We start from the raw sequence: 26,380 nt of genomic DNA, 5'->3' as shown, positions 1-26,380 counted from the left end.
GCCTTACATTAAATGGTTGTTCAGGATTAGAAAAACATGGGTGTTATCTTTCATAAACAAAACCTATAGTCAGGGGAGGTGATGTCAGAGCCATGATGGATCAGCGGGAGCGTCCTGTGAACCCTCATTTCTAGTGGTACATGATGCTTCCTCCTTTTGTGTGCATAGACTCTCCTTTTCTACCATAGACTCTTGGCAGTTCCCTGCTTTATCTATTAGAAGAGTCAAATGAAGGACTCTAATCAATAATATCCCAGTTTCTATGTCCGAGATAAACTAGTTGTTTTAGCTAACTTCATTTTTTTGATTGTTTGAAAACGAGAACTTTCTTGGAAAATAATGAAGTCAGAATAGTTGCTAAAGATCCAGCTATTTGCCAAAAGAACAGAAAATGTCAGCTAAAACTATTGTTCTTCTGGGTGAGATTTACCAAAGAACTCTGTCGTCACTTGTCCATGAAAGATCTTTCCATAAAAGAGCTTTCCCAAAAAGATTGAATTGATTCTCCCTCGTGGTTTCCTCAAATCTGTCTGGCTAGTTTGATTGACCGTAATGGGCTATATGGACTGATATATATGTATACACGGTATATGTGCAGTGATCGGTTGTTCAGCTATCAACCTACTTCTTTCTAATATGTAATGTCATCTCAAGTCCCTGAAAACCCTGACCCTAGGACTAGCACTAGTGGAGCCAGCTCCCAAAGTCAGGTGCCTGCAATGACACACTAGGGCTAGGTCTTTTATTGCTAACAGACCTGGCCTTGAAAGGGTTGTCTGATCACAAGATATTGCTAACTTATCTTCAGGGCTGGTCAGTATCAGATTAGTGGGGGGTCCGTCACCACTAGTGTTGAGCGAATTTGTTCGGCATTTCAAATTCGGGTTTGTCTTCTGGGTTCTGGCTTGTTCGCACCAAAAAATTGTCTCCGCATGCGAACATCCCTGATTTGCCACGTGACATGTTATCTGCGTGGCAAATCAAGGATGTCCGCAGGCGCAGCCGATCAGCTAGTTTAATCTCCATCTGATTTGGAGAATCATATACTTCTAGGTGACTATTGCTGCACAGTGAACTCCATAAAAACAAAACCCAAAAAACAAATGGTTAATTGTGTGTTTTTTCATACACACCACTTGAATTTTTTTTTTCCCACTTTCCAGTACATCATATTGTAATATGAATGGTGTCATTCAAAAGTACAACGCGTCCCACAAAAAACAAGTCCTATTATAGCTTTGTAAGTGGAAATATAAAAAAAAGTTATTTCCCTTGGAAGGAGAGGAAAAAATGTGAGCGCAAAAAACAGAAAAACACCTGTTCCTTATGAGGTTAAAGGGGTTGTCCGTTCCAAATCGATATGTCTGCAGTCACTCGGTGTGACTATAGACTTATGAATCCCCCCCAGCACAGGCACTGTTTCTGAGCTGGGAACGGAGGGTATGCATGAGGTATACATACTCCCGGCCAGGGCCCATCTAGTGGGCGCAACCTCGCTCCATACACCTGTATGGAACGAGGCCGCACCCCGTCTAGTGATGCGGCTGTCCAGTGGGCCTCGATGGGCTCTGGCCAGGAGTATGTATAACGTATACGTACCCGCCGGGCCCGGCTCAGAAACTGGCGAATCCTCTCAGTGCATGCGCTGGGGAGGATTCATGAGTCTGCAGTCACACAGACCGGGTAACCTCTTTAAGGAATAATCAAGGTATTGAATAATGCTGCGTTTTAAGAAAAGATGTAATCCGTCTCAGACTTATTTCCGGCTTTTTAACACATGTTTATGCTGAAACGCCGCAGCATTGGTGGAGTAAAACCTGCCTGGCTGCAGTAATAGACCAGTATCTGTCTCGTGCTGCACCCAGTTTAGGCTCCATAGATTCGCTTTGACTCATTCTGCAGCCAGCAATACACAATGCAGATATAGAACAGTGCAATATTTTTAATAAAACTGAAATGCAAAAATAAATTTTGGCCTCAAATGTATGCAAGAAAAAAAATTGTCCCTAAAGTATGCTGTTCACATGCCTCTTAATGAATCAGGAGCATCTGATGGGGGGCTTGCTCCTCCGTGTGCTGCACCACACATCTACTCCAGTGATGCAAGGGACACCCCAGCTATGTCCATTTTGGCGGTGTTGGGCAAAACTGGCATGAAAACTCTAAAATTAGCAAAAAATTGTTGCACAGATATTTTTCAACTTCTCAAAGTCATTTATATACCGAAATTTTGGCTATGGAGTATAAAAATAACATAAAATTTAAGCCCCATGTATAACTGAAAAAACATGCAAAAGTTATTTGAATATCCAGATGAGAAAAAAAATGTTACAGTTCTTTAAACCACATGTATGAAAAAAATCCTAAAATGTCCCTGGTTAGGAATGAGGGTAGATGACCCAGTCCAGAACTGGTTAAAAAATAGGGTTTTTGAAGACTGAGATATATATATATATATATATATATTATATTATATTATATTATATTATATTATATTATATTTATATATATATATATATATATATATATATATATATATATATATATATATATTATATTATATTATATTATATATATATATATATAGCTGTTTTTTCCAAGAAAGTTACTGCCCATGATCTTCTCCACAGCAGGATAAGCTGCTTATTGGGATGTTTCATTGAATCCTTTAAACTAATTATTATCTTCACGCTAACGTGTTCTGAGCATGAGTAAAGAGCATAGCCGTTCATGGAAATGCCTATAACTAGCGTGACTCGTTATGTCTCAGCACCAATTATGCCTACTACCATATGCTAAGATGCCATTCTTTGAAGTTATCCAGGTTAGATGAAGTTTTAATAATTTCCATGTAATTAAATAGTACATAAACATTATTAACCTTAAAGAGAGCCTTTCACAATTGTGTGTTTTTTGTTTTTTTTTTTATTTTAAACAATATTCATCAGTAAAAATGGCAAGAGGTGCCAATTAAAACATTTTTGAACTTTATATATAAATTTCCCCTTCACCCAAAGGGGGAGGTAACAGCTTCTTTCCCCCCCCCCCGATAAAGTCAGAACAGTTTTTTTCAGATAATTATCCTACAACTCCTCACTCCCATTGTTTTCTGTACTTAGAGGGATTCTGTCTACAGATTTTTGCTATGTAATGAGAGTACCATGATGCAGAGGCAAAGACTCTGATTCCAGTGATTTGTCACTTACCAGGTTGTGTTTTGCTGTTTCAATAAAATCTGTGTTTTATCAGCAGATTATCACTAGAGGACTAAGTGTCTCGGGCCTCCTGGTCCAACCCTGCCCCAATTTCTGATTAGCAGCTTTCTGTCACTATACAATTGTCACTGGAAGCTGCCAATCAGTGGTGTGGGTGGGTTTATACACGGCTCAGCATTCTGAGCTCTGCTAGATCTGCAGCAGAGGAATCTGTGATTCTGCTCCCAGAAAACTAAGTCACACATCGCTGTAATCAGGGTTTTTGCTTTTACATCATGCTGCTCTTAGATTATATATCAAAAACCTGCTGACACACTCCCTTCACCTTAAAGGGAATCTAAAGAGAGCTGCAGCATGCGAGCGCCGGAGCAATGAGCATGATTTGGGGCTGCGTTTGACACGTGCAGCACTCTGCACCTACTACAGGTTAAGGGAAATAATTCCCTGATACCTGTGATTAAATTCACAGCTTTGTATGTATCAAATGCTGCTCCCAGATCATCTTCAATGCTCCTGTGCTCACATGTTGCAGCTTTCCTCCCCCGGTTCTGTGAGGACTGGTAATAACTGGAGCGAGACGTTGTCAGCACGATCCAGTAATATCACACTGAAAAATTAAACTTACCCAGAAAAGAATCTGTTAGCACCTCTTCAAAAGCCCATCCCCAATACTGTATAGTGAGAAAAAAATGTAGTTTTAATTAGCCCCTCTGCCCGTTTTTACTGATGTACATTTTAAAATAAAAAATGTGATAGATCCTCTTTTAAAGGGGTTGGCTGAGCCTTTTTTTTTCTCCATATGTGACCAAGAAGTTACCAGCAGGTAGTTAACTGCTTGCCTGTTTTGCCATACGTCGATCTCTCCTGGCTTAGTGCAATCCTAGACCTCTCCTGCTGACGATCCTCCTGCTTCCTGTGATGACACAGAATTGCCCTGTTGACTTCTGCCCTGTTGACTTCTGCCCTGTTGACTTCTGCCCTGTTGACTTCTGCCCTGTTGACTTCTGCCCTGTTGACAAGGTGTCCCTGCCATAAAGCAGGAGTATCGCCAGCAGGAGCAGTACATGACTGCTCCAAGCCGGGAGAGATCGGCATAGGGAAACACAGGCAGGTAGTCAGCAACTAACTGTTTAAGTGCTTAGCCCCATAGGAAAAAAAACAAAAGTCCTAGATAACCCCTTTAACCCTAGGTGTATAAAGTCATACTCTGAAATCTATTGTTTTTCATGATTTTGTCATCTTTTTTTTGTCAGGTAATGCACAGAGTTTCCTAGAAGACATAAATAGTTGCAGCACTCAGAGTGAATATGACAGCAAGAAAACTTTTGATTTGCTACATTTTGGAGTTTCCACAAAATCTTGTAACAGTAGCAAAAAGCCTGTTGAGTCAATGCTTTCTAGTTTCACCACTGAAACACATGACTGGGATTTGGCACCTGTAAAGAAATCCTATTTTCCAGTACAGAAAGATCTTACTGGAGAAACACAGAAATTTGAACTGTTTGACTGGGAAGATCTGACAGAAGAAATTTCAGAAACCCCGGTGTTTGAGTTAAATTTGGGTGTAGATAGTCCAAAGGATGAAGATGACTATATTCAGCCTAACGAACAACTGGTCAACCCTGAGGAGCAAATGAGTGAAGATGTTCTTCAAGGTGGCGTGAAGCTTGGTACCTGTAGGACATATTGTAGGTCTAACAAAGCAAAATCTTCACAAGGTTCCTCAAACTTCGATAAACTGTTAGATGGTTCAAGTTATAACACGGGCAAATCTAACAGTGCGTCAGACAAGACAAATGCTGTGAATAAGAGCAGTGGTACTAGACCCACTGGTCGGACTAGAGATTACACCGTTCTCCACCCATCGTGTCTCTCTGTATGTAATGTTACCATACAGGATAGCATGGAGCGGAGTATGGATGAGTTTACATCAAGCCCGTCTACAGATTTAGGGGAGGCAGGGCGTCTTCGAAAGAAAGCTGATTTGGCAACCGCAAAAACCACCACAAGGTTTCGCCCGGGAAATACAAAATCTAAGAAGGATGCCAAATTGGAGTTTTTTGGGTTCGACGAACAAGATGATGGAACTGGTGGTGATGGTGGGTCTAAACCTTTTGGGCAATCAAGCTATAGAATTAAATATTTTGGGTTTGATGACTTGAGTGAAAGTGATGATGAGGATGAAGATGAATGGCCTCAAAGAGAGAGGAAATCAAAAAAGAAGGTTAAAGGTATAATGATGCCATCAGAGTCCATTGCGCCTAGCTTCGGAGTCATTACTAATATGCAGAATATACAGCCTACAAATGATATCGGTAAGTATTGGTAAACTTTAAAATAATGTATGTAAAATTACCCTGTATAGATCTAATGAACAAAAACTGCACATTTTGCACAACATTTTACAGAGAAGCCACTCAGCACTCAAAGCAGCCGCCGTTGTAGTCCTCTTCCTGACCAAACCCAAGGTAAGTGACTTGTTAGTAGGCATACACACATCCATAGAAGGTGGTGGGCCACAGCTTTTCTGTTATCCTTCTCTCCTGTTTTTTTCTTTAAGGGTGAGTGGTCATATAATCCTCCATTAAGTAAATTTTAGCTTCACACTGAAGCACAAATGTAAAATCTGGAGAAATAGAAATGTAATATTAGTTATATATTGCTCCAGATTATTGAAAACTGCTACATGCACTTGGTAGTAAAAGTTCCATATTAAAGAATGGGCTGCGGCTGGTCAGCCATATTCCCTGCTGCACTATTCATGATCTGTAAGGGTCTAGATGTACAGAACATTCCTGGAAAGAAAGCACTTTTGTTTCATCTACATCAAGATGCATTATATGACTTCACAGAAGCAAAGCTTTTTCCTCCCGTTCCTACAGAGCACACAGAAAATCTGATGTTCTCACGATGAGTTTTGGATGATGGGTATTTTCGCTGAGTCTTATAGTTCCACCAAAGTGAATGATACTTATAGAAATCTCATGCCCGCTGTGTGTTTTGTGGTTTTTTTTTATACTCTGCTTCAACTGACCTGCGTGCATGTTTAAAATTCAATGTGTCACTTTCGCTTAGGGGTATGCTGAGTTTTACGTGTAAATTTTACCCGTTGCATTGCATTAATTGTGGAAAACCTCATATACCTTTATGCACACAGTGGAATCGATACCCCGTATTCCTTACCAGGAATTCATGGCTTTAATAAAGGACCAGCCCCACCAAACTGTGTGTTTTTACTAAGCATCACACATTCATTTTTATTGACTATGAAAAAATTGGTGACGCAGCCAACATCCTCTCAACAGCAACAGTACAGCCTACTATATTAATGGACCTCCAATGAACATAGAGGAAAATTATATTGTACCATTTTTATTAACCTATTGCATAGATAAATAACTTGTTTCCATAGGAAGTATATTATATTAGATTTAGAATATCTATAGTCACACAGTGGCTTGCGAAAGTATTCACCCCCTTGGCAATTTTTGTGTTTTGCTACCTCACACCCTGGAATTTCAGTTTTTGTTTTTTTCCTTTTTTTGAAGATTTGCATCAGTTCATGTAAAGAACATGTGAAACAAACAACAAATAGGACAAAATAACTAAAAACTTCAGTGTGCATAACTATTCACCCCCCTAAAGTCAGTACTTTGTAGAGCCTCCTTTTGCTGCAATTACAGCTGCAAGTCGCTTTGGATAAGTCTCTATGAGCTTTCCACATCTTTTTTCCCATTCCTCAAGGCAAAACTTCTCCAGCTCCTTCAAGTTAGATGGTTTCCTCTGGTGAACAGCAATCTTCAAGTCTGACAACCGTCTCAATTGGATTAAGGTCTGGGCTTTAGCTAGGCTATTCCAAAACATTTACACATTTCCCCTTAAACCAATTGAGTGTTTCTTTAGCAGTATGCTTTGGATCATTGTTTTGTTGGAAGTTGAACCTCAGTCCCAGTCTCAAATCACTGACAGACTGAAACAGGTTTTGTTCAAGAATATCCCTGTATTTTGCACCATCCTTCTTCCCCTCGACTCGGACCATTTTCCCTGTCCCTGCTGCCGAAAACCATTCCACAGCGTGATGCTGCCACCACCATGTTTCACTATGGGGATGTTGTTCTTGGTGTGATGAGCTATGTTGGCTTAGCACCAGACATAGTTTTTACCTTGGCGGCCAAAAAGTTCAATTTTGGTCTCATCTGACCACAGCACCTTCCTGCATACTTTTGGGGAGTCTCCCACATGTCTTTTGGCAAACTGAAAATGAGCCTTACAATTTGTGTGTGTAAGTAAAGGCTTTTTTTCCTACCCACTCTTTCATAAAGGCCACCTCTATAGAGTGTACGGCTTATTGTGGTCGTATGGACAGATACTCCAGTCTTTGCTTGGGAACTCTGCTGTCTCTCTGATTAATGCCCTACTTGCCCAGGCTGAGAGTTTTGGTGGGTGACTCTCTCTTGTCAGGTTTGTTGTGGTACCATGTTCTTTCCATTTGATGACAATGGATTTGATGGTGCTCTTGGGGATCATCAGAGATTGGGATATTTTTTTACAACCCAACCCTGACTTTTACTTCTGAACAACTTTAGTCCCTGACTAATTTCTTGCACCAGAAATTTTTAGGTGCTTTATAGCCAAAAGGGTGAATACATACACACATGCCAATTTTAAGTTATTTTATCCGATAAATTTAATTTTTGCTTAATTTTTTTCTCACTTCACTTCACCAACTTAGACTATTTAGTGCTGATGCATCACACACAAATGGGATTACTAAAATATTTGAATACATATGTAACAAAATGGGTAAAAAGCCAAGGAGGAGTGATTTTTTTTTTACAAGCCACTGTATATAAAATTTATTATTGTGTAAGTTCATTTTCACTGTAAAATCCACCCTAAAGATCATTAGAGATATTTATTTCTAGATTTGTGTGCTTCTCCTTTCTACTTTTTCCCCTACCTTCAATCTATTAGCGTGACAGTACAATCTGTTTATTTAACCGGTTCCCGACCGCCCACTGTAGATAAACGTCCGCGCTGCCTGGGCTCTGTGCAGCGCCGACGTTTAAAAGCGGTGGGTGGTCTCGCAGTGCTCAGGACCCCCAGGGTCCTGCAAGCACTGCGATTCCGGTGCAGAGCGTTAGCTCTGACAGGGTACATCATCGGGACCTGATTAGATCAGGTCCCAGTGATGTTAACCCTTTGCTGTCTTCTATATGCTGCGATCTATAGTGATCGCGGCATATAGGAGACAGCAGGAAGAGAGGGGGTCGTCTTACTTACCTCCGAAGACCTCCGTTTCGTTTGAGGACCTGGGGTTGCTATGGCAGCTGGAGGTCACATGACTGCCTCCAGCTCTGCCATATATGGTGTCCTTCCTGTCTGGCTTCAGCCTGTATGTAGCTGATGCCAGACAGGAAACTGACTGAAACAGTCAGTGAAGATATCATGTAATGTAATATATGTCTATTACATTACATGAGATCAGTGATCAGAAAAATAAAAATTAATGTCCCATACAGGGACTAAGTAAAAATGTAAAAAAAAAGTTTTTAAACTATTAAAAAAAAAAAAATCACAAAATAAATAATAAATAAATAAAATATTAAACCAATAAATCCGTATATTATTACAAAACCAAAAAAGTACACATATTTGGTATCGCCGCGTCCGAAACAACCCGAGCTATAAAACTGTCACACTAATTAACTCCTTCTGTGCACACCGTAATAAAATAAATAAAAAACGGAGCAAAAAAATATGCTTTTTCATCATATCGCCAAACAAAAAGTGGAAAAAAATGCGATCAAAAAGCGGAATAGAAATAAAAATGGTACCACTGAAAACTTCATCTTGTTCCGCAAAAAAAAGCCGCCATACAGCTCCATCAGCCGAAAAATAAAAAAGTTATAGCGCTCAGAATAAAGCAATGCAAAAAAAATATTTTTTTTTCTATAAAATTGTTTTATTGTGTAAAAGCGCCAAAACATAAAAAAAATACAGTAAGTGTAGTATCGCTGTAAACGTACTGACCCGGAGAATAACGCTGCCTGATCACTTTTACCACACGCAGAACGGCATAAAAAAAAACCTCAAAAAACAATTCCTGAAGTGTTTGTTTCTGTTAACTTTACCTCCCAAAAAACGGAATAGAAAGCGATCAAAAAATGTCACGTACCCAAAAATGGTTCCAATAAAAATGTCAACTCGTCCCGCAAAAAACAAGCCGTCACATGACTATCGGCCGAAATATGGAAAAATTATAGCTCTCAAAATATGGTGATGCAAAAACTAGATTTTGCAAAAAAAGCGTATTTTAGTGTGTGACAGCTGTCAGTCATAAAAACCCGATCTAAATCTGGTATCTCTGTAATCACACCGACCCGAAGAATAAAGTAATCTAATCACTTATACCGCACAAGGAACGGCATAAAAAATAAATAAAACAAATATTCTTCACCTGCTACTGATTTGTTTATTATGTCTCCCAAAGATCCCAGTAAGGCTCTGCTCACATTTATCCTGTGCTCTGCGCTGAGCACTTACACCAGAGTTTCCGTGTAAATCTCTGAAATACGTGATTCAGCCAGAACCCATGATGGAAGATTCCCTGTAATGAGGCAGATATAGGCCACTGTGGACGCCGTCTAGCCTGGGATCCCACGGTGTCATTTGTTTTAGGCGTGCATAAAAGTGCGGTTGGCCACAGTTTTGTGCACTTCTGAAAAAAAGGACACCACTAAACAGAGGCCAGACGGAGTCCAGAGTAACTCTGCTGCCTCATTATAGTGAATGGATCCTGCAGGGGTTTCATCTGAATTACATCACTTGGAAATTTAGATGGAAACCCCGATGTAAGTGCTCAGCCTAGAGCGCCGGATAAATGTTATGTAAAATGTTCCCAATAAAAGCTTCAACTCAGTCCTCAAAAAAAGCTAGTCCCCACTCAGGTCCATCATCTGTTAAAAATATAAGGGACTTCCAAGTTACTGGTAGCAGAAAGGCTCTGGAAAAGCAAAATGGTCCTTGCCCCCCAAAAGAAATTCAGAAAATTTTGTTCTCCCAAATCCAAATGCCTATTCTACAGTAATTTGTTCTCCAATTGTCAAATAGCACTCCTTCCCCCTCAAATCTCACCGTATGGCTAAGTGGTACGATACAGCCACATATGGGGTATTGACACTTTTAGAAGAAATTGTGTGACACATTTCGGCACCATTTTTACCCATTGCCCTGTGTGAAAATGTAAAATCTGAGGGTAAAACATTTTTTTGTGGTAAAAATATAATTATGCTTTTTTCACTGCCCAATGGTATAAATTTAAAAATTAAAAAATGCTCACTACTTCCCTAGATGAATTCGTTGAGAGGTGTAGTTTTCAAAATGGGGTCACTTGTGGGGGTTTCTGCTGTTTTGGCATGTCAGCGACTCTTCAAATGTGACATGGTGTCTGCTGCCTATCCCAGCCAACATAGCGCTTCTTTCTCTTCCGAACCCTGCCGTACACCAAAGCAGTGGTTTTCCCCCACATATGGGGTATCAGCGTGTTCAGGAGAAATTGCACAACAAATTTCATGGTGCAATTTATCCTGTTACCCTTATGATAATACAAAATTAGGGAATGAAAAACATTTTTTGAGGGAAAAATGTGAAAATTTTATTTTTACGGCTCAATATTATAAACTTCTGTGAAGCAGCTGGGGGTGCAAGGTGCTCACCACACATCTAGATAAGTTCCCTAAGGGGTCTAGTTTCCAAAATGGTGTCACTTGTGGGGGGTTTCCACTGTTTAGGCACATCAGGAGCTCTCCAAACGCAACATAGCGTCTGCTAATTATTCAGACAAATTTTACATTCAAAAAGTCTAATGGCGCTCTTTCCCTTCCGAACCCTGCCGTGCGCCCAAACAGTGGTTTTCCCTCACATATGGGGTATCAGCACGCTCAAGAGAAATTGCACAAAAAAATTTGGGGTCCATTTTTTCATGTTACCCCTGTGAAAATAAAAAAAATTGGGTCTAAAGTAACATTTTTGTGAAAAAAGTTAAATGTTAATTTTTTTCTTCCACATTCCAAAAATTCCTGTGAAGCACCTGAAGGGTTAATAAAGTTCTTGAATGTGGTTTTGAGCACCTTGAGGGGTGCAGTTTTTAGAATGGTGTCACTTTTGGGTATTTTCTGTCATAAAGACCCCTCAAAGTGACTTCAAATATGATGTGGTCCCTAAAGAAATGGTTTTGTAAATTTTGTTGGAAAAATGAGAAATCGCTGGTCAACTTTTAACCCTTATAGCTCCCTAACAAAAAAAAATTTTGGTTCCAAAATTGTGCTGATGTAAAGTAGACATGTGGGCAATGTTATTTATTAACTATTTTGTGTGACATATCTCTCTGATTTAAGGGCATAAAAATTCAAAGTTTGAAAATTGCAAAATTTTCAAAATTTTCGCCAAATTTCTGATTTTTTCACAAATAAACACAAGTGATATCGAAGAAATTTTACCAGTATCATGAAGTACAATATGTCACGAAAAAACAATCTCAGAATCAGGGGGATCCGTTGAAGCGTTCCAGAGTAATTACTTCATAAAGTGACAGTGGTCAGAATTGAAAAAATTGGCCCGGTCACGAAGGCAAAAACAGGCTCTGGCGCGAAGTGGTTAAACCATGACACATCAACAAGAGACAAAAATGACAGCAAGTAAAACGCATGTAAAAAAATGCAATGAAAAAACTTAAAGGGGTTGTTCCATAAAGAAAGTTAATTTTAATGTATAGATCCTGGAATAATAATAATTTTCACAATTGGATATGTTTAACCCCTTAACGACCACTGATATGCATTAAAATGGCGGCCGCTAAGAAGCATCATTCCCTCATCACCATTTTAAAACCGCAATCGGGAATAAGGGTATAGCGCTCTAGAGACCCTTGAGAACATGATCAGGGCCGGAGTTTCCGGTCCCCGATCACATGTTCGCCGTTATTCACTGAATAACGGCAAGCATATGATTTGGGGACCGGAAAATCACAGAAAAAAAAAACTGTGCCCGCTATTAAAATCATTTCTCTCTCCTCTGCCATGTATATCATGTCAGAAGAGAGAAATTATGTTCCCCTCCCCTCTGGTCTCTTCTGCTCCGTACCCTCGCCCTCTGCGTCGTCTTCCTGAAAATAAAATAGCGGGCGCATGCACAGTAGGGTTGGGTTTGAGGTTAGGATTGAGGTTTTTTCAAAAGTTAAAAAAAAAAAAATTATGAAGAGTAGTGTTGAGCGCAGGTGCTCGATACTCGAGTTTGCATTGGGTGCTCTGGTATCCGCCCAGTATTGTGAAATGCTCGAGACACTGCCCCACCTGTTTTGCGGCTGCTAGACAACCAAAAAAAAAAGTGTGGGGTGATGCTCGTGAGAAAGTGGGTAACAAACTGGGGTCCACTTTTTGGTGTTAACTCTAAAGCAAGATTTTTGTGAAAAGAAAAAAAAATGAACTTCTTCAATATTCATCATATTGAAAAAGTTCAATTTTTTTTTTCACAAAAATCTTGCTTTAGCCCCAAATTTTTCACTTTTGTAAGAGGTAACACCATTTTTGCTATCAAGTGTTATCAAATTCTGTGTCCTATCTTTTGGGTTCAAAATGCTCACTGTACCCCTGGATAAAATCCTCGAGGGGTTTAGTTTCCAAAATGTCGGTTGTGGGGAGTTTCTGCTGTTAAGGCGCCTTAGTGGCTCTGCAAATGGGACATGGTGCCCGCCATCTTTTAGTCAAATGTGTGTTCCAAAATTCAAATATTGCTCCTGCTGTTTGTCCAAACAGAACTTTTTGATTAAATATGAGGTATCGCTGCATTTGTAAGATAGTGGGTAACAATCTGTATGCTCCACTTTTCTTTGTTGCCTCTTGAAAAAGTGATTAACTTCTTCAATATGACGACCTAATGTTATCAAATTCTGTGTTTTACCTGTGTGTTCAAAATGCTCACTATACCCCTGGATAAAGTCATTGAGGGGTGTAGTTTCCAAAATGGTGTCACTTGTGGGGGGTTTCCACTGTTTAGGCACATCAGGGGCTTTCCAAACACAACATGGCATCCGCTCTCGATTCCAGCCAATTTTGCGTTCAGTCACACAGTGCTCCTTCCCTTCCGATCCCTGCCGTGCGCCCAAACTAGTTTTTCCCCGCATATGGGGTATCGTCGTGCTCGAGAAATTGCACAACAAATTTTGTGGTCCATTCTTCTCTTGTTACCCTTGTGAAAATAAAAAAAATTGGGTCTAAAGTAAAATTTTTATGAAAAGAAGTTAAATGTTAATTTTTTTTTTCTTCCACATTGCTTCAGTTCCTTTGAAGCACCTGCAGGGTTAATAAACTTCTTGAATGTGGTTTTGAGCACCTTGAGGAGTGCAGTTTTTAGATTGGTGTCACTTTTGGGTATTTTCTGTCATATACACCCCCCCACCCCCCAAAGTCACTTCAAATGTGATGTGGTCCCTAAAAAAATAAATAAAATGGTTTTGTAAATTTTGTTGGAAAAATGAGAAATTACTGGTCAACTTTTAACCCTTATAACTCCCTAACAAAAAAAAATTATGTTTCAAAAATTGTGCTGATGTAAAGTAGACATGTGGGAAATGTTATTTATTAACTATTTTGTGTGGCAACGCTTTGGTTTAAGGGCATAAAAATGAAAAGTTTGAAAATTGTGAAATTTTCAGAATTTTCGCCAAATCTCAGATTTTTTTTTTTTTCACAAACGCACGTGTTCTTGAATAAATTTTACCACTATCATGAAGTACAATAAGTCACGAAAAAACAGTCTCTGAATCGGTGGCATCTGTTGAAACTCTTCAGCGTTATTACTACAAAGTGATACAGGTCAGAATTGTAAAATTTGGCTTGGTCATTAAGGGCAAAATTGGTCCCATCAGTAAGGGGTTAAAAAAAAGTTCCTGTGCTGAGATAATCTTATAAATGTGCCCCTGCTGTGTACTGTGTAATGGCTGTGTCTAACCGTGCAGGAACATGGTCTGATCATACCACATCTCCTGGGCAGGGGAGGAAGCAAAAAAGTATGCAGATAGGACAGCATGGGGTTGCAAATGATTCATTCTTTGAGGTAAAACATTTTTTAAAAACAGGCAGAGAAATTCTTTCTCACAAAAAATATCAGCTGTGATCCCGTGCTGTAATGTCTGTATACTATTTTGCTTCCTCCCCTGCCGAGGAGATGTGGTATGATCAGACCATGTTCCTGTATGGTCAGACACAGCCATTACACAGTACACAGCAGGGGTATATTTATAAGATTAAGGCTGTGTGCCCACGATGCGTTTAAGTGTTTCCGCAGCGGCAAAAACGCATGGTAGAAAATCAATTTTCTGCCAGCTTGGCTGTATGAAGGGGTACAGTTTTCAGGGGTACAGTTTTCACTTTATTATACTCATTAGGAGGCAAAGTAAGCAAAAAAATCTTACTTTTCTAAAACATGGGTATAATTGCCATCAGGGTTTTTTTGTTTTACTACTTTTGTACAAGAAATTTTTTTTTTTTAATAAAACAATCTAGTTATATTGTGAGACTTATTTTTCAGGTTTTTTTTTTTTTACTACAAAGCTGTTATTACTTAACAAGCTATAGTTTTTATTTGTATTACTTTGGGATATATACATTTTTTTTTCTATATATTTTTTGTGAGGTATGGGGAACAAAAATAGCAATTCATAATAGCATAATAAATGTGTGCGTGTATATATGTATACGCGCGCACCCGCCCAAAAGTAATTTGAATGAAAAAATAACTTTTAACCATGCCAAAGGAGTTGAAAATAAGTCTTGAGTGAGGAAAAGAAGGGCTCAATTCTGGCTTTACGCTTTACTAGCAGAGGGATACAGTGAGCGTCATGTTGCCTCCATCCTTAAAACTTCGAGGACGCCAGTCCATTACAACAAGGTCAAGCAGCAGACTTTGGGAACAACAAAGCTACAGACCGGCAGAGGGCAAAAGCGACTCTCCACTGACCGGGATGACCATCATCTTATTTGAATGTCACTCAGCAACCGCAGGATGACATCAAGTGACCTACAAAAGGAATGGCAAATGGCAGCTGAGGTGAAGAGCACGGCAAGAACAGTTCGTAACAGGCTACTAGAGGCCTCAAGTCATGTAAAGCTAGAAAAAAGCCTTTCATCAATGAGAAGCAAAGGAGAGCCAGGCTGAAGTTTGCCAAAGACCATAAGGATTGGACCATAGTGGACTGGAGTACGGTAATCTTATCTGAGGAGTCTAATTTTCAGCTTTGCCCAACACCTGGTCGTCTAATGGTTAGACGGAGACCTGGAGAGGCATACAAGCCACAGTGTCTTGCACCCACTGTGAAATTTGGTGGAGGATCGGTGATGATCTAGAGATGCTTCTGCAAGGCTGGAATTGGGCAGGTTAATCTTTGTGAAGGACGTATGAATCAAGCCGCATACAAGGTTATCCTTGAAAAACACTTGCTTCCTTCTGTTCAGGCGATGTTCCCCAACTCTGAGGTCTGTTTTTTCCAGCAGGTCAATGCCCCATGCCACACAGCTAGATCAATCAATGTGTGGATGAAGGAGCACCACATCAAGACCCTGTCATGGCCAGCCCAATCTTCAGACCTGAACCCCATTGAAAACCTCTGGAATGCAATACAGAGGAAGATGGATAATCACAAGCCATCAAACAAAGGAGAACTGCTTAAATTTTTGTGCCAGGAGTGGCATAAGGTCACCCAAAACCAGTGTGAAAGACTGGTGGAAAGCATGCCAAGACGCATGAAATCTGTGATTAAAAATCATGGTTATTCCACCAAATATTGATTTCTGAACTCTTCCTGAGTTAAAACATGAGTATTATGGTTTCTAAGGCTAAGTACCCATGAAGCAGAAATGCTCCGGATTTTTTCTGCATCTCCCTGGCAGGAAAAACGCGTGCGGATTTTACATGCATTTTTCCTGCCAGGGACAAGCGTATGTCCCGCGTCTTTGCATGCATTTTTGCATGCGGGTTATCAAGCGCTTTTCCAAGCGATTTTAGCATCACTTGGAAAAGTGCTTGACAACTTGTTCACACTATATAAATCCATGCAACTGGCATGGATTTATATATTGTGACCAAGTTAATAGTTAAAAAAAGAATAAAAATGATAAAAAAATAATAATAAAAAACCATTATACTCACCTTCCGTTGGCCCTCGGTCTCCTTCTCCAGTGCGCCCGGTGTCTCGGACGGCTCGCGGTGGTGTAAAAGTACCTTCCATGACGTCATTTAGTCATGTGACCAATCACACGACCGCTGACTAAGACACCAGAAGCGCACCGTACAGGAGACGGGGCCATCGGAAGGTGAGTATAATGGGTTTTTTTTTGTTGTTGTTGTTTTTTTTAACTACAGGTACTATGGTACCCGGGTCTGGATGAGAGTCTCCTCTTCTCCAGACCCGGGTACCATCCGCGCATTGAATCGCTTAATATCCGTATGTGCACATGTAGTCATGCAGATATTATGCGATTCAATGCAAGTCAATGGCGGCAATTACGCCACATTTCCGCAAAATTAATGGACATGCTGTGGATTTTTCCGCAATGAATAATCCACAGTGGAAATTTCCGCAGCATGTGCACAGCACATGCGGATTATCATTGGGGACCATGGGGCACGTATTACCAAGCGTTTAAGCGTTTTCGCTGCAGAAATTCTGCGGCAAAAACCCTTGAAAAACGCATAGTGGGCACACAGCCTAAATGAATTAGAACTTGTTTTTTTTGCATTATTTGAGGTCTGAAAGCACTGTTTGTTTTATTATTTTGATGATTTCTCATTTGCTGCAAATACAACATTTTTAGCTTTGAATTTCGGAGACATGTTGTCAGTAGTTTATAGAATAAAACAACAATGTACATTTTACTCAAAAATATACCTATAAAGAGAAAAATAGGAGAAAATGAAAATTTTGCAGTGGTCTCTTAATTTTTGCTGGAGCTGTATATCCTAGATATCACTGAATTGCAACTGGAATATTTCAATCTTTATTCATTACTTAGTGCAATGCATTGAGAACAATAAAACATAATAATGATCAATTTAAATCAAAATCAATATCCCATGGAGGTCTGGATTTGGAATGATAATCAAAATCAAAGTGGAAAGTAAAATTACAGGCTGATCCAACTTCAGTGGAAATGCCTCAAGAAATGGAAATGATTCTGAGTATTGTGTGTGGCCTCCACGTGCCTGTATGACCTCCCTACAACGCCTGCGCATGCTCCTGATGAGGCTCAGTATTGTGTGTGGCCTCCATGTGCCTGTATGACCTCCCTACAATGCCTGGGCATGCTCCTGATGAGGTTGCGGATGGTCTCCTGTGGGATCTCCTCCCAGACCTGGACTAAAGCATCGGCCAACTCCTGGACAGTCTGTGGTGCAACGTGGTGTTGGATGGAACTAGACATGATGTCCCAGATGTGCTCAATCGGATTCAGGTCTGGGGAACGGGCGGCCAGTCCATAGCTTCAATGCCTTCATCTTGCAGGAACTGCTGACACACTCCAGCCACATGAGGTCTGGCATTGTCATGCATCAAAAGGAACCCAGGGCCCACTGCACTTGTATATGGTCTCACAATGGTTCTGAGGATCTCATCCTGGTACCTCTGGCTAGCATATGGAGGGCTGTGAGACCCTCCAAATAAATGCTTCCCCACAACATTCCTGACCTACTGTCAAACTGGTCATTCTGGAGGATGTGGCAGGCAGCCGAACATTCTCAACGGCGTCTCCAGACTCTGACATCTGTCACGTACTCAGTGTGAGCCTGCTCTCACCCGTGAAGAGCACAGGGTGCCAATCTTGGCATTTGCAAGAGAACACCAATCACCCTGCATGGTGGGCTGTAAGCATAACACCCACTTGTGGATGCTGGGCGCTCATACCACCCTCATGGAGTCTGTTTGTAGCTGAGCAGACACATGGATGTTAGTGGCCTGCTGGATGTCATTTTGCAGGGCTGTAGCACTGCCTCTCCTGTTCCTCCTTGCACAAAGGAGGAGGTAGCAGTCCTGCTGCTGGGTTGTTGCCCTCCTACGGCCCCCTCCACATCTGGTGTACTGGCCTGTCTCCTGGTATCTGCTCCATGCTCTGGACACTGTGCTGACAGACACAGCTACCATTCTTTCCACAGCTCGCATTGATATGTGCCATCCTGGATGAGCTGCACTACCTGAGCAACTTCTGTGGGTTGTAGGCACCGCCTCATGCTACTATACCTTTAGGAGTGAGAGCAATGACAAAATGCAAAAGTGACCAAAACAGTCAAAAAGGATGAGAACAGAGAAATGTTCTGTGGTCCCCACTTACAGAACCACTCCCTGTTGTCTGTTCCATTTGCACAACAGCAGGAGAAATTGATTTACAATCAGTTTTGCTTCATAACTGGACAGGTAGATTTCACAGAAGTGTGATTGACATTGTGTTGTTTAAGTGTTCCCTTTATTTTTTTGAGGTGTGTGTGTACCGGTATATTATAAAATACATATATATATATTTATATATAATTTATTTATTTTTTTGTTCAATATTCAGTGGTCCCAGAAAAGGACTTGATCATTTGGGTATTTTTTGTTTTTCAATTATTACATTGATAATACTCTGTACAACTTAGGTTATACAATAACCAGTACTACATGTCATTATTTGACTGACAGGTAACCTTTTATTCCCCTTGGAATCTGATTGGCTGAGCTTCATGGCGGGCACAGAGTCCGTGGTTAGTTCTTTTTGCTCCAATAAGCTCTGTTTGAACCCCAGTATCATACAATGTCTGCGCTCGTGCCATCCCTGAGAAATAATGGTTTGTTACATCGTAGGAAAGCATTTACTGTCTTGATGTATGGTTAAGTCATTTTCCAGGATGGGGTTTAAAGGGAATCTGTCACCTCCTGGGCAATATCAGACCTCTACTATGAGCATACAGGGTATAGAAAAGTAACTCTATACTTACCTGTATGGCCCATAGCAGAGGTCTGATTGCAGAGATAAGTAGTTTTATCTTTTTGGTTTTCAACAGGCTTGGCGTAAGCAATGCCTGCCTCTCTGATTATTATTCCCCGTAATCGCTGCCTGTCAGCCTAGTTACCATTTTCCCTCCCTCCCCCGCACGTCACAGTGCTCTTTCCTTCCTCACCTCCCGGCGCATGCGCAGAGCGCGGCTCTTATAGAGCGCGCTTTGTTTCCCCCTGGCCAGGTTTGTGTGAGCACAGTGCTGCAGTGCTCCATTGTGCAGGCGCCAGGGAGTCACTGTGACTTCCGCTCCAGTGACTCCCAGCGCATAACAAGTAGGTTTTCTGTGACACTGTGCTCATACAAAGCGCGGTCTATAAGAGCCACTCTTTGCCCATTCGCCGGGAGGTGAGGCAGGAAAGCGCACATCACAGCGCCCTGTGACATGCGGGGGAGGGAAAATGGTAACTAGGCTAATAGGCGGCAGTTTAGGGGAATAATAAGCAGATAGGCGGGCATTGCTTAGCGTCCCCCGGGCACCAAGCCTGTTAAAAACCAAAAGTATAAAACTACTTTTCTCTGCAATCAGACCTCTACCATGGGCCATACAGGTATGTATAGAATTACTTTTCTATACCCTGTATGCCCATAGTAGTGGTCTGATAACTCCCAGGGGGTGACAGATTCCCTTTAAAAGAATAGAAACTGTAATTTGAGCCAAAATAGTGAAGAAAAAGTCATTTGTGTGGAAAATGTGACTTTTTTTTCTAAAAATAATGATTTTGCTCTTACTGATCTGCTGTACTATTTCTGAATGCTCTATGTTCTTTCCTTTTTTGAATGATTTAGACTTTCTCGATGATCCATATGCTGTACCTGATGTCTTTAAAAAGCCTGCTAGTAGACAAGGAGACAAAAGTAAGGATGCCGCCCGGAAAATATTCAGTGGACCAAAACGGGTAAATATTTTGGTGCATCTTGGTTGTTTTATTTATTATAATAAATGCTATTAAAACTTGTGTAAAGTAAACCTGTTAAGTTATAGCATCAATTGGTTTAAAACTTCTTCATATCCAGTATAAAGAAGGGGACAGTGCTTGCTGGAGCTTTAACCTTTTAATGACCGCTGATGTGCCTTTTTTTTTTTTTTTTTCCTCAGTGGTGCCTTTTTAGGCACTGAAGAATAAGTGTATCGCGCCTGCCCCTGCAGGCACAGGTAGACGATGTCGGCTATAGTATGCTGCATCTGCCACGATTGGTGCTAGCACGATTTGTAGTCCTTTAACCCCCTATATGTCAGTATCAACAATGGTATCTATACGGTTAATCCTCTTGGCACCTCTGCAAGGCCATTGCTGGGTGTGGATTGTTGCTATGGCATGCCCAAGGCCAACTGATGGCCTCTGGGATCTGCCTGCTACAGTGAACTTAAGCCCTGCCATAAGCAGTGTTTCACAATTCATGTGTCCATGTAATACTGACAGCTCTGAAGCTTGTAGTACAGAAGTGTTGCAGTGCATCAGATCCGCCATCAAAGTGGAAGATAGTCCCATAGTGGGACTAAGTAAAAATTATTTGATTAAAAAAAAAAGTATAAATTCAGAGAAATCCGAATAAAAAGTGGTCAAAAAAATGTTATGTTGCCCTGATTGGAACCAACAGAAACTTCCAAGTCTCCAAATTTTCAGTAAAAAGACTGTTTGCATATGCCATACGGCCGGGTTCACAAGTATCTTATGCTTTTATCTGAGGCTGTGCCATTCCCTGCGCCCATTAGCTATCACAGGGCGCTGATGGGTTACAATGATAGCTGAGGTTCTGCTGAAGACCCCTATGCCTGTCATGACTGTGACTGGTGTTGATAGGAACCTGAGATTTTTATTCTATACTGCAATACCATGATATTGCAGTGCATAGTAAAAGTGGTCGGACGGTCACAGATTCAGGTGATCGTCCGACTGGATACAAATTGAAAAAAAAAAATAATAATTTGCATCATCCCCCCCCCCCCCCAATTAAAGATAAAGAAAAAAATACATATTTGGTATGAATGTGTTAGTAAAAGTATGACCTATTGAAAAATAAAGCCCACGAGGAATCGCTGTGAGGAGGAAAAAAAACCTCAAAACACCAGAATTATGTTGGGTTCTTTTTCAGTCCCTGCAACTTTGTGAATAAATGCAATAAGAAGCGTCGTATCGAACCTAAAATGGTATCAATAAAAATGTCACTTATCCCCACAAGAATAAAATCTAACAGAGCTCCATTGACCAAAAAAATGAAAACCTTACCAGTTTCAAAAAAATGGAGAGACAAGCAAATGTACATATATATTTTTTATACTAAGTCCTATTTGTTTTTTAGGGGTTTTTTTGCACTTGAGTGGTAGAGCACAAAAAATGTTTTTTGTAACTATCCTTACTCCCTAACCATTTTTAGAATTGGCTTTATTACACAATAACCTATTCTCCCTATCTACTTTATCTCTAAATATTGTGTTTTATTTTTAATTGTACTTCCTGTGAAGAGGAGTCTCAAATGTGACGTCACAAAAGGCTGGGGCTGCCCTCTCTCCTCAGCGTCCATCACCCTTCCTGGAACAGGATGTCATCGGGGCAGCGCTGCAGTTACTCACTGGCTTCTTGCATTGCTGCCCCCTCTGAAGATGCCCTGGATCATGGGTGATGGACGCTGTGGCAGATGTGAGTGCAGCGCCCGCACTCTGCTTTTACTTCCAATGATGCCATAGCTGTTGTGAAAGAAAACAGTCAGGGGCAGAGATGGTGAGTGACACCAGCGGCACCCCACATCTTCTAATGAAGGGGAAGAGAAAAAGAATGTGCAATAAACCGGGATCTCTTTAAAAATAAACAAGCGAAAAAATGATGAAAAAAATCCCCTGGCTTACAAAATTGGCCATACAACTTATAATAAAGTTGTGGCCACACTGATTCACCAGGTGACACAGATAAATGTGAACACACATGTGATACTTGCCTCTGTTAGTAATGTGATGCAATGTAAAATACCAAAATAACTGCCAATATGTATAGAGGGATGAAGGAGAAAAACACACAGTAAAACTCCAATGCCATATAGCACAGAATGATCACAAATGACATATATATCAACAGAAAATATCCTACATCAAAAACATCCGTATGAGAAAAAATGAGCATGTGAGAGATATCACATAACAACAAAGACAATCATTGTCTATTGGCACTGCAAGGTATAAAGCGCGGCAAAAGGAAAACTATCATGTGCAAGGCGAAGTTCAATAATCCATAATAAACAATGCATTCGTGTAAAACCTGTGCCAATCATTCGGTAGGAAGAGGGACCGGACCCCCACATGTATCGCCACAATTGTAGCTTCCTCAGGGACAAATGTGCAGTTAACATTTGCCTGACAACTATGTGTGTGTATGTATATATAATATAATTAGATGATTACCAGCTGGTGACGAGGAAGACCAGTAGCACGAGGTTTCGGCATCTCTCATAGCGTAGTACACATGCGCAATACAATAAACTGTGCATGTGCAGTGACAACGTTTACATGTACAAGATACTATAGGAATTCATACGGTATTATGACCTACTACTCACCAGTGCAAAACGGTCTGTGTATCTGATGCAGTGTGTGGATTTTGTCCTGTAGAAAATGTTTGTGTACATGTGATTGCAGTGTGTCTGCCACAGAAAAGCTTGTCCTTTGTCATGTGTTTGTCCCAGGATGACACAGGATTGTTGTGCACTGCAGCGGCAACATGTAACAAGGCGTTATTGCCAGAGACCAGGTAGAGATGCCTAACGGGGACCAGGCCACCTTTACAACAGGAGCATCGGGGAGGTCAATATATATAGGTTTTGTGTCACCTATCCACCGCTATAGATAATGCACACAAAAATATTTTGCAGCAAATCTACATATAGAAAATGTCCATAAATCTTTATGTAGACATCCCATGCCCTGGTGCTTTGTGAATCAAACAAAGAGGTTTCCACTGCAGAAGTTTTCGCTGAGATTTATTAGTGAATTGATACACATTTGCCGTGTATTAGAGAAATGAGTGTACTTGATTATGTAATTATTCTGTTCCTAGTCTCCAACAAAAGCGGTCTATAATGCGAGACACTGGAACCATCCGGAGGCAGAAGAGCTTCCTTCTGTACCTGCGTCCAAAGTACCGTCTGCACCCGTAAGTAATGGCTAACTTGTGAGAGCATGTGGAATATGTGGGGATTTCTTATTTTCACAAGCCTTCGGCAATTCTCAATGACTTCTGCAGTTTTGACACTGTGTTGTTAATTTTTTTGCGTCTTCTCCTACTTAGCCAGGCATTTATCCAAATATAATGTGAAATTTCCAGATCTGCGTGCATTAAGCACTTGTAGTGTCAGACCTGTCACGGCCTGTTTTGCCAGACTGCTCTTTTCCATTCAGTGCCCTTCAGTGAAGGGTTTGTGCGTGTAAAACCACTTGGCATCGTCTGGGTTTATCAGAGCTGAGACCAGGATACTTCACTTCTCTGCATGACCGGTGAAGCTTCTGCTATCCATGCTTTTCATTAGTCCCAAAGAATGTAGATCTGTTGGCAGAAGTTCTCTGCTTTTCGCCCACTTTGGAAAAGTCTTTTTAGTTTTTTTTTTTTTTTTTTTTTGTAGTTCATTTCATTTTATCAAATTCTCCAAGACTTTATTAGATGCCAACTGAAAGTCACTGCAGCTAATTTATAGCGTTTATCAGGGTTATTCGTCTGAGTGTCCTCAGAACTGGAGATATGAGATCTAACAGTCATTAAAGAATTTGTCCACTACTTTGACATTGATGCCCTATCCTTAGGATAGGGCATCAATGTATGATCGGCCAGGGTCCAGCACCCAGCACTCCGGCCGATCAACTGTTTGGTTGTCTCCGGCAGCTGCCGCCGGCTGGACGTCCTTTCCTGCGGTGCTTGGCCGTCAAGTTGTAGTAGCTGCCACTTGTAACTTCACATCTGCCTCCCATTCAATTCAATAGGAGGCGGATGTGCAGTTACAAGCGACGGCCACTACAACTTGATGGCCAAGCACCGCAGGTAAGGTCTTCCGGCCGCTGCCGCCGGCACCGATAACGGCTGATCGGCAGGGCCCGGCCGATCATACATTGATGCCCTATCCTACGGAAAGAGCATCAGTGTCACAGTAGTGGACTACTTCTTTAAGTAGGGGTAAGAAATGAAAAGTCTCTCTCTGGTGTTACTGGCTCCCTGGTAATATTCCTTTAATCCTTGTGCCCTTCTGAAGCGATGTCCCTAGTAATGGCATATCGGGTGACATTGCCTCCTCAGCCTCTCTGGGTGACCGGTCATCATGCAGGGAGCAGTGGTGCAGTCTGCTGACAAGTCTGCAGTAATTGTTCAGTCTGACTACAGCCTCACCTAAAAATGTCAATACTTTTAGTTTTGTGCTTGTATTTACCACCTTTCATAGTTTGCATTTGTTCTTTTATATAACAATTTTTTCACTGTCTGCAGGCAAAGCCTTCAGAGACTTCAACTCCAAAAGATGATGGTGTTTTCAAAGCACCAGCTCCTCCTCCTAAAGTTATTAAGACTGTGACGATCCCCACCCAGCCATATCAAGACATTGTAACTGCGCTGAAATGCAGGAAGGAGCACAAAGAGGCGAGTCTTCTCTGCTTTCCTTTCTGCACTGATCACTTTTTAACAGTTTACAGGGAATCTGTCAGCAGCTTTTGCTATGTAATTTGAAGACAGCATGAGCTAGAGGTTTTAACATATATTTCAGCTTCTCTTAGCAAGCTCTGTTGTTTTGTTTGCCTGCAATGATTGTTTTATCACCAGTAGCTTATCATTGCTGGAACACAGCAGCTCCTGCCTCCTGGCCGACACGCCCCCTGCTGTGATGAGCAGCTCACTGTCTATGGCCATTGTATATACAGAGCCTGGTGGGGGCGGAGTTAGCTTCCTCACCTCTGCTGCATTGCTAAATCTAAAAACAGTGTCAGAACCGCTGCTCCCCGTAATCTACTGTAAGTGATACATCGTTGGATTCGGCTTCTCTCTGCCTACATCAGGCTGCTCTTAGATGAGGTAACAAAAACCTGCTGACAAATTCCCTTTAAGCACCACAAGCAATATATTGCATCCGTGTATGTCTGCCTACAACGCACTGCTACTATCCTCAATGCTCTGTTAGAACAGTGTGTATATGTAGTAATGCCTGTAACAATTATTTTGCCTCAGTGCCTTTCTCCCAGTGTGTATAAACTGTTCCCATCTGGAAGCTAAATGCAGCTAATAAAATACTAAATTCATATCGGAATCCAATTGTTTAACTCAGATTGCTGTCAGAAAAAAAAATAATCAGGAGCCACTATTTGGCTCTGAGAATAAGGTAATGTAGCTCTGAGCCCCAATGGTAGATTCTGACAGCTGCATGCCATAAAGTGCATCAAATATAGAAACAGCAGAGCCATGATCGTAGACTCTGGCAAGATAAAGTGCAGTAAGTTGTATTAATGGCCAAGACCTGATGATCTCCAGCCTCTGCACATACAATAATAAAGTGCAGTGATGAATAACTGGCACCAGAGCTTTCCTCGCTGCTTTAGTGATGTGGACTGACGCGATGCAACGTGAATAAGTGCTATTTCTTTTACTTTGAGAGCCAGCATTCAGTTTTTGACATTAAAGTTAGGAAGCTAGCTCTGTACTTGTGACTATAAGGATGGGCGGGATATGGGACTATGAAGCTGTAATGGGTGTTTTTTAAGCATGTAATATTTAGTATTTTCAGGTTTATTGTCCGCCTCAAAAACCTGTGAACCTCAATGATTTCACCCTTATTCATCATTAAAGGGAGCTGGGTAAGATAATTTACCTCTGCTTTATGTAAACCTTTATACAGAATAATTCAAATACAGGTTAAATGCACTAATTAAGCTCCTTATGCCCAAAGCTGGATGAATAAATATAATTATCCTCTGTGTTCGATGCATTGAATCCTACATGAGAAAAATTCTCCTATGCCTACCTGTACATAGATGTGAGGTGGATCGTTACTGGTTATGTCACAACGTAGAGATGATTCATTGAATCAGGATTAGCTGAGTGGGGAATAACCTATCAGACC

The 26,380-nt window shown here is 40.9% G+C and overlaps 1 protein-coding gene across 4 annotated transcripts in view; it reads left to right on the top strand.

The window, feature by feature from the left end:
- The window catches only part of WAPL (WAPL cohesin release factor), a 75,546-nt gene that overhangs the window by 9,489 nt on the left and 39,677 nt on the right, over nt 1-26,380 (top strand). For 3 of the 4 annotated variants that reach the window (XM_073685866.1, XM_073685864.1, XM_073685865.1), the window contains exons 3-7: nt 4,469-5,530; nt 5,624-5,683; nt 20,087-20,196; nt 23,347-23,442; nt 24,760-24,909. In XM_073685866.1, the coding sequence (XP_073541967.1) occupies nt 4,469-5,530; nt 5,624-5,683; nt 20,087-20,196; nt 23,347-23,442; nt 24,760-24,909 (1,478 nt within the window). The remainder of the gene's footprint in view (nt 1-4,468; nt 5,531-5,623; nt 5,684-20,086; nt 20,197-23,346; nt 23,443-24,759; nt 24,910-26,380) is intronic. The other variant, XM_073685867.1, reaches the window with a different exon arrangement.

The sequence above is a fragment of the Phyllobates terribilis genome, unplaced genomic scaffold (genome assembly GCF_046119375.1).
Source record: "Phyllobates terribilis strain yellow unplaced genomic scaffold, ASM4611937v1 Scaffold_5__5_contigs__length_657084704, whole genome shotgun sequence".
In the NCBI taxonomy this organism is placed as follows: Eukaryota; Metazoa; Chordata; class Amphibia; order Anura; family Dendrobatidae; genus Phyllobates; species Phyllobates terribilis.
Note: the sequence above shows the minus strand (reverse complement) of the source record. Positions and strands in the feature narration are given on the sequence as shown.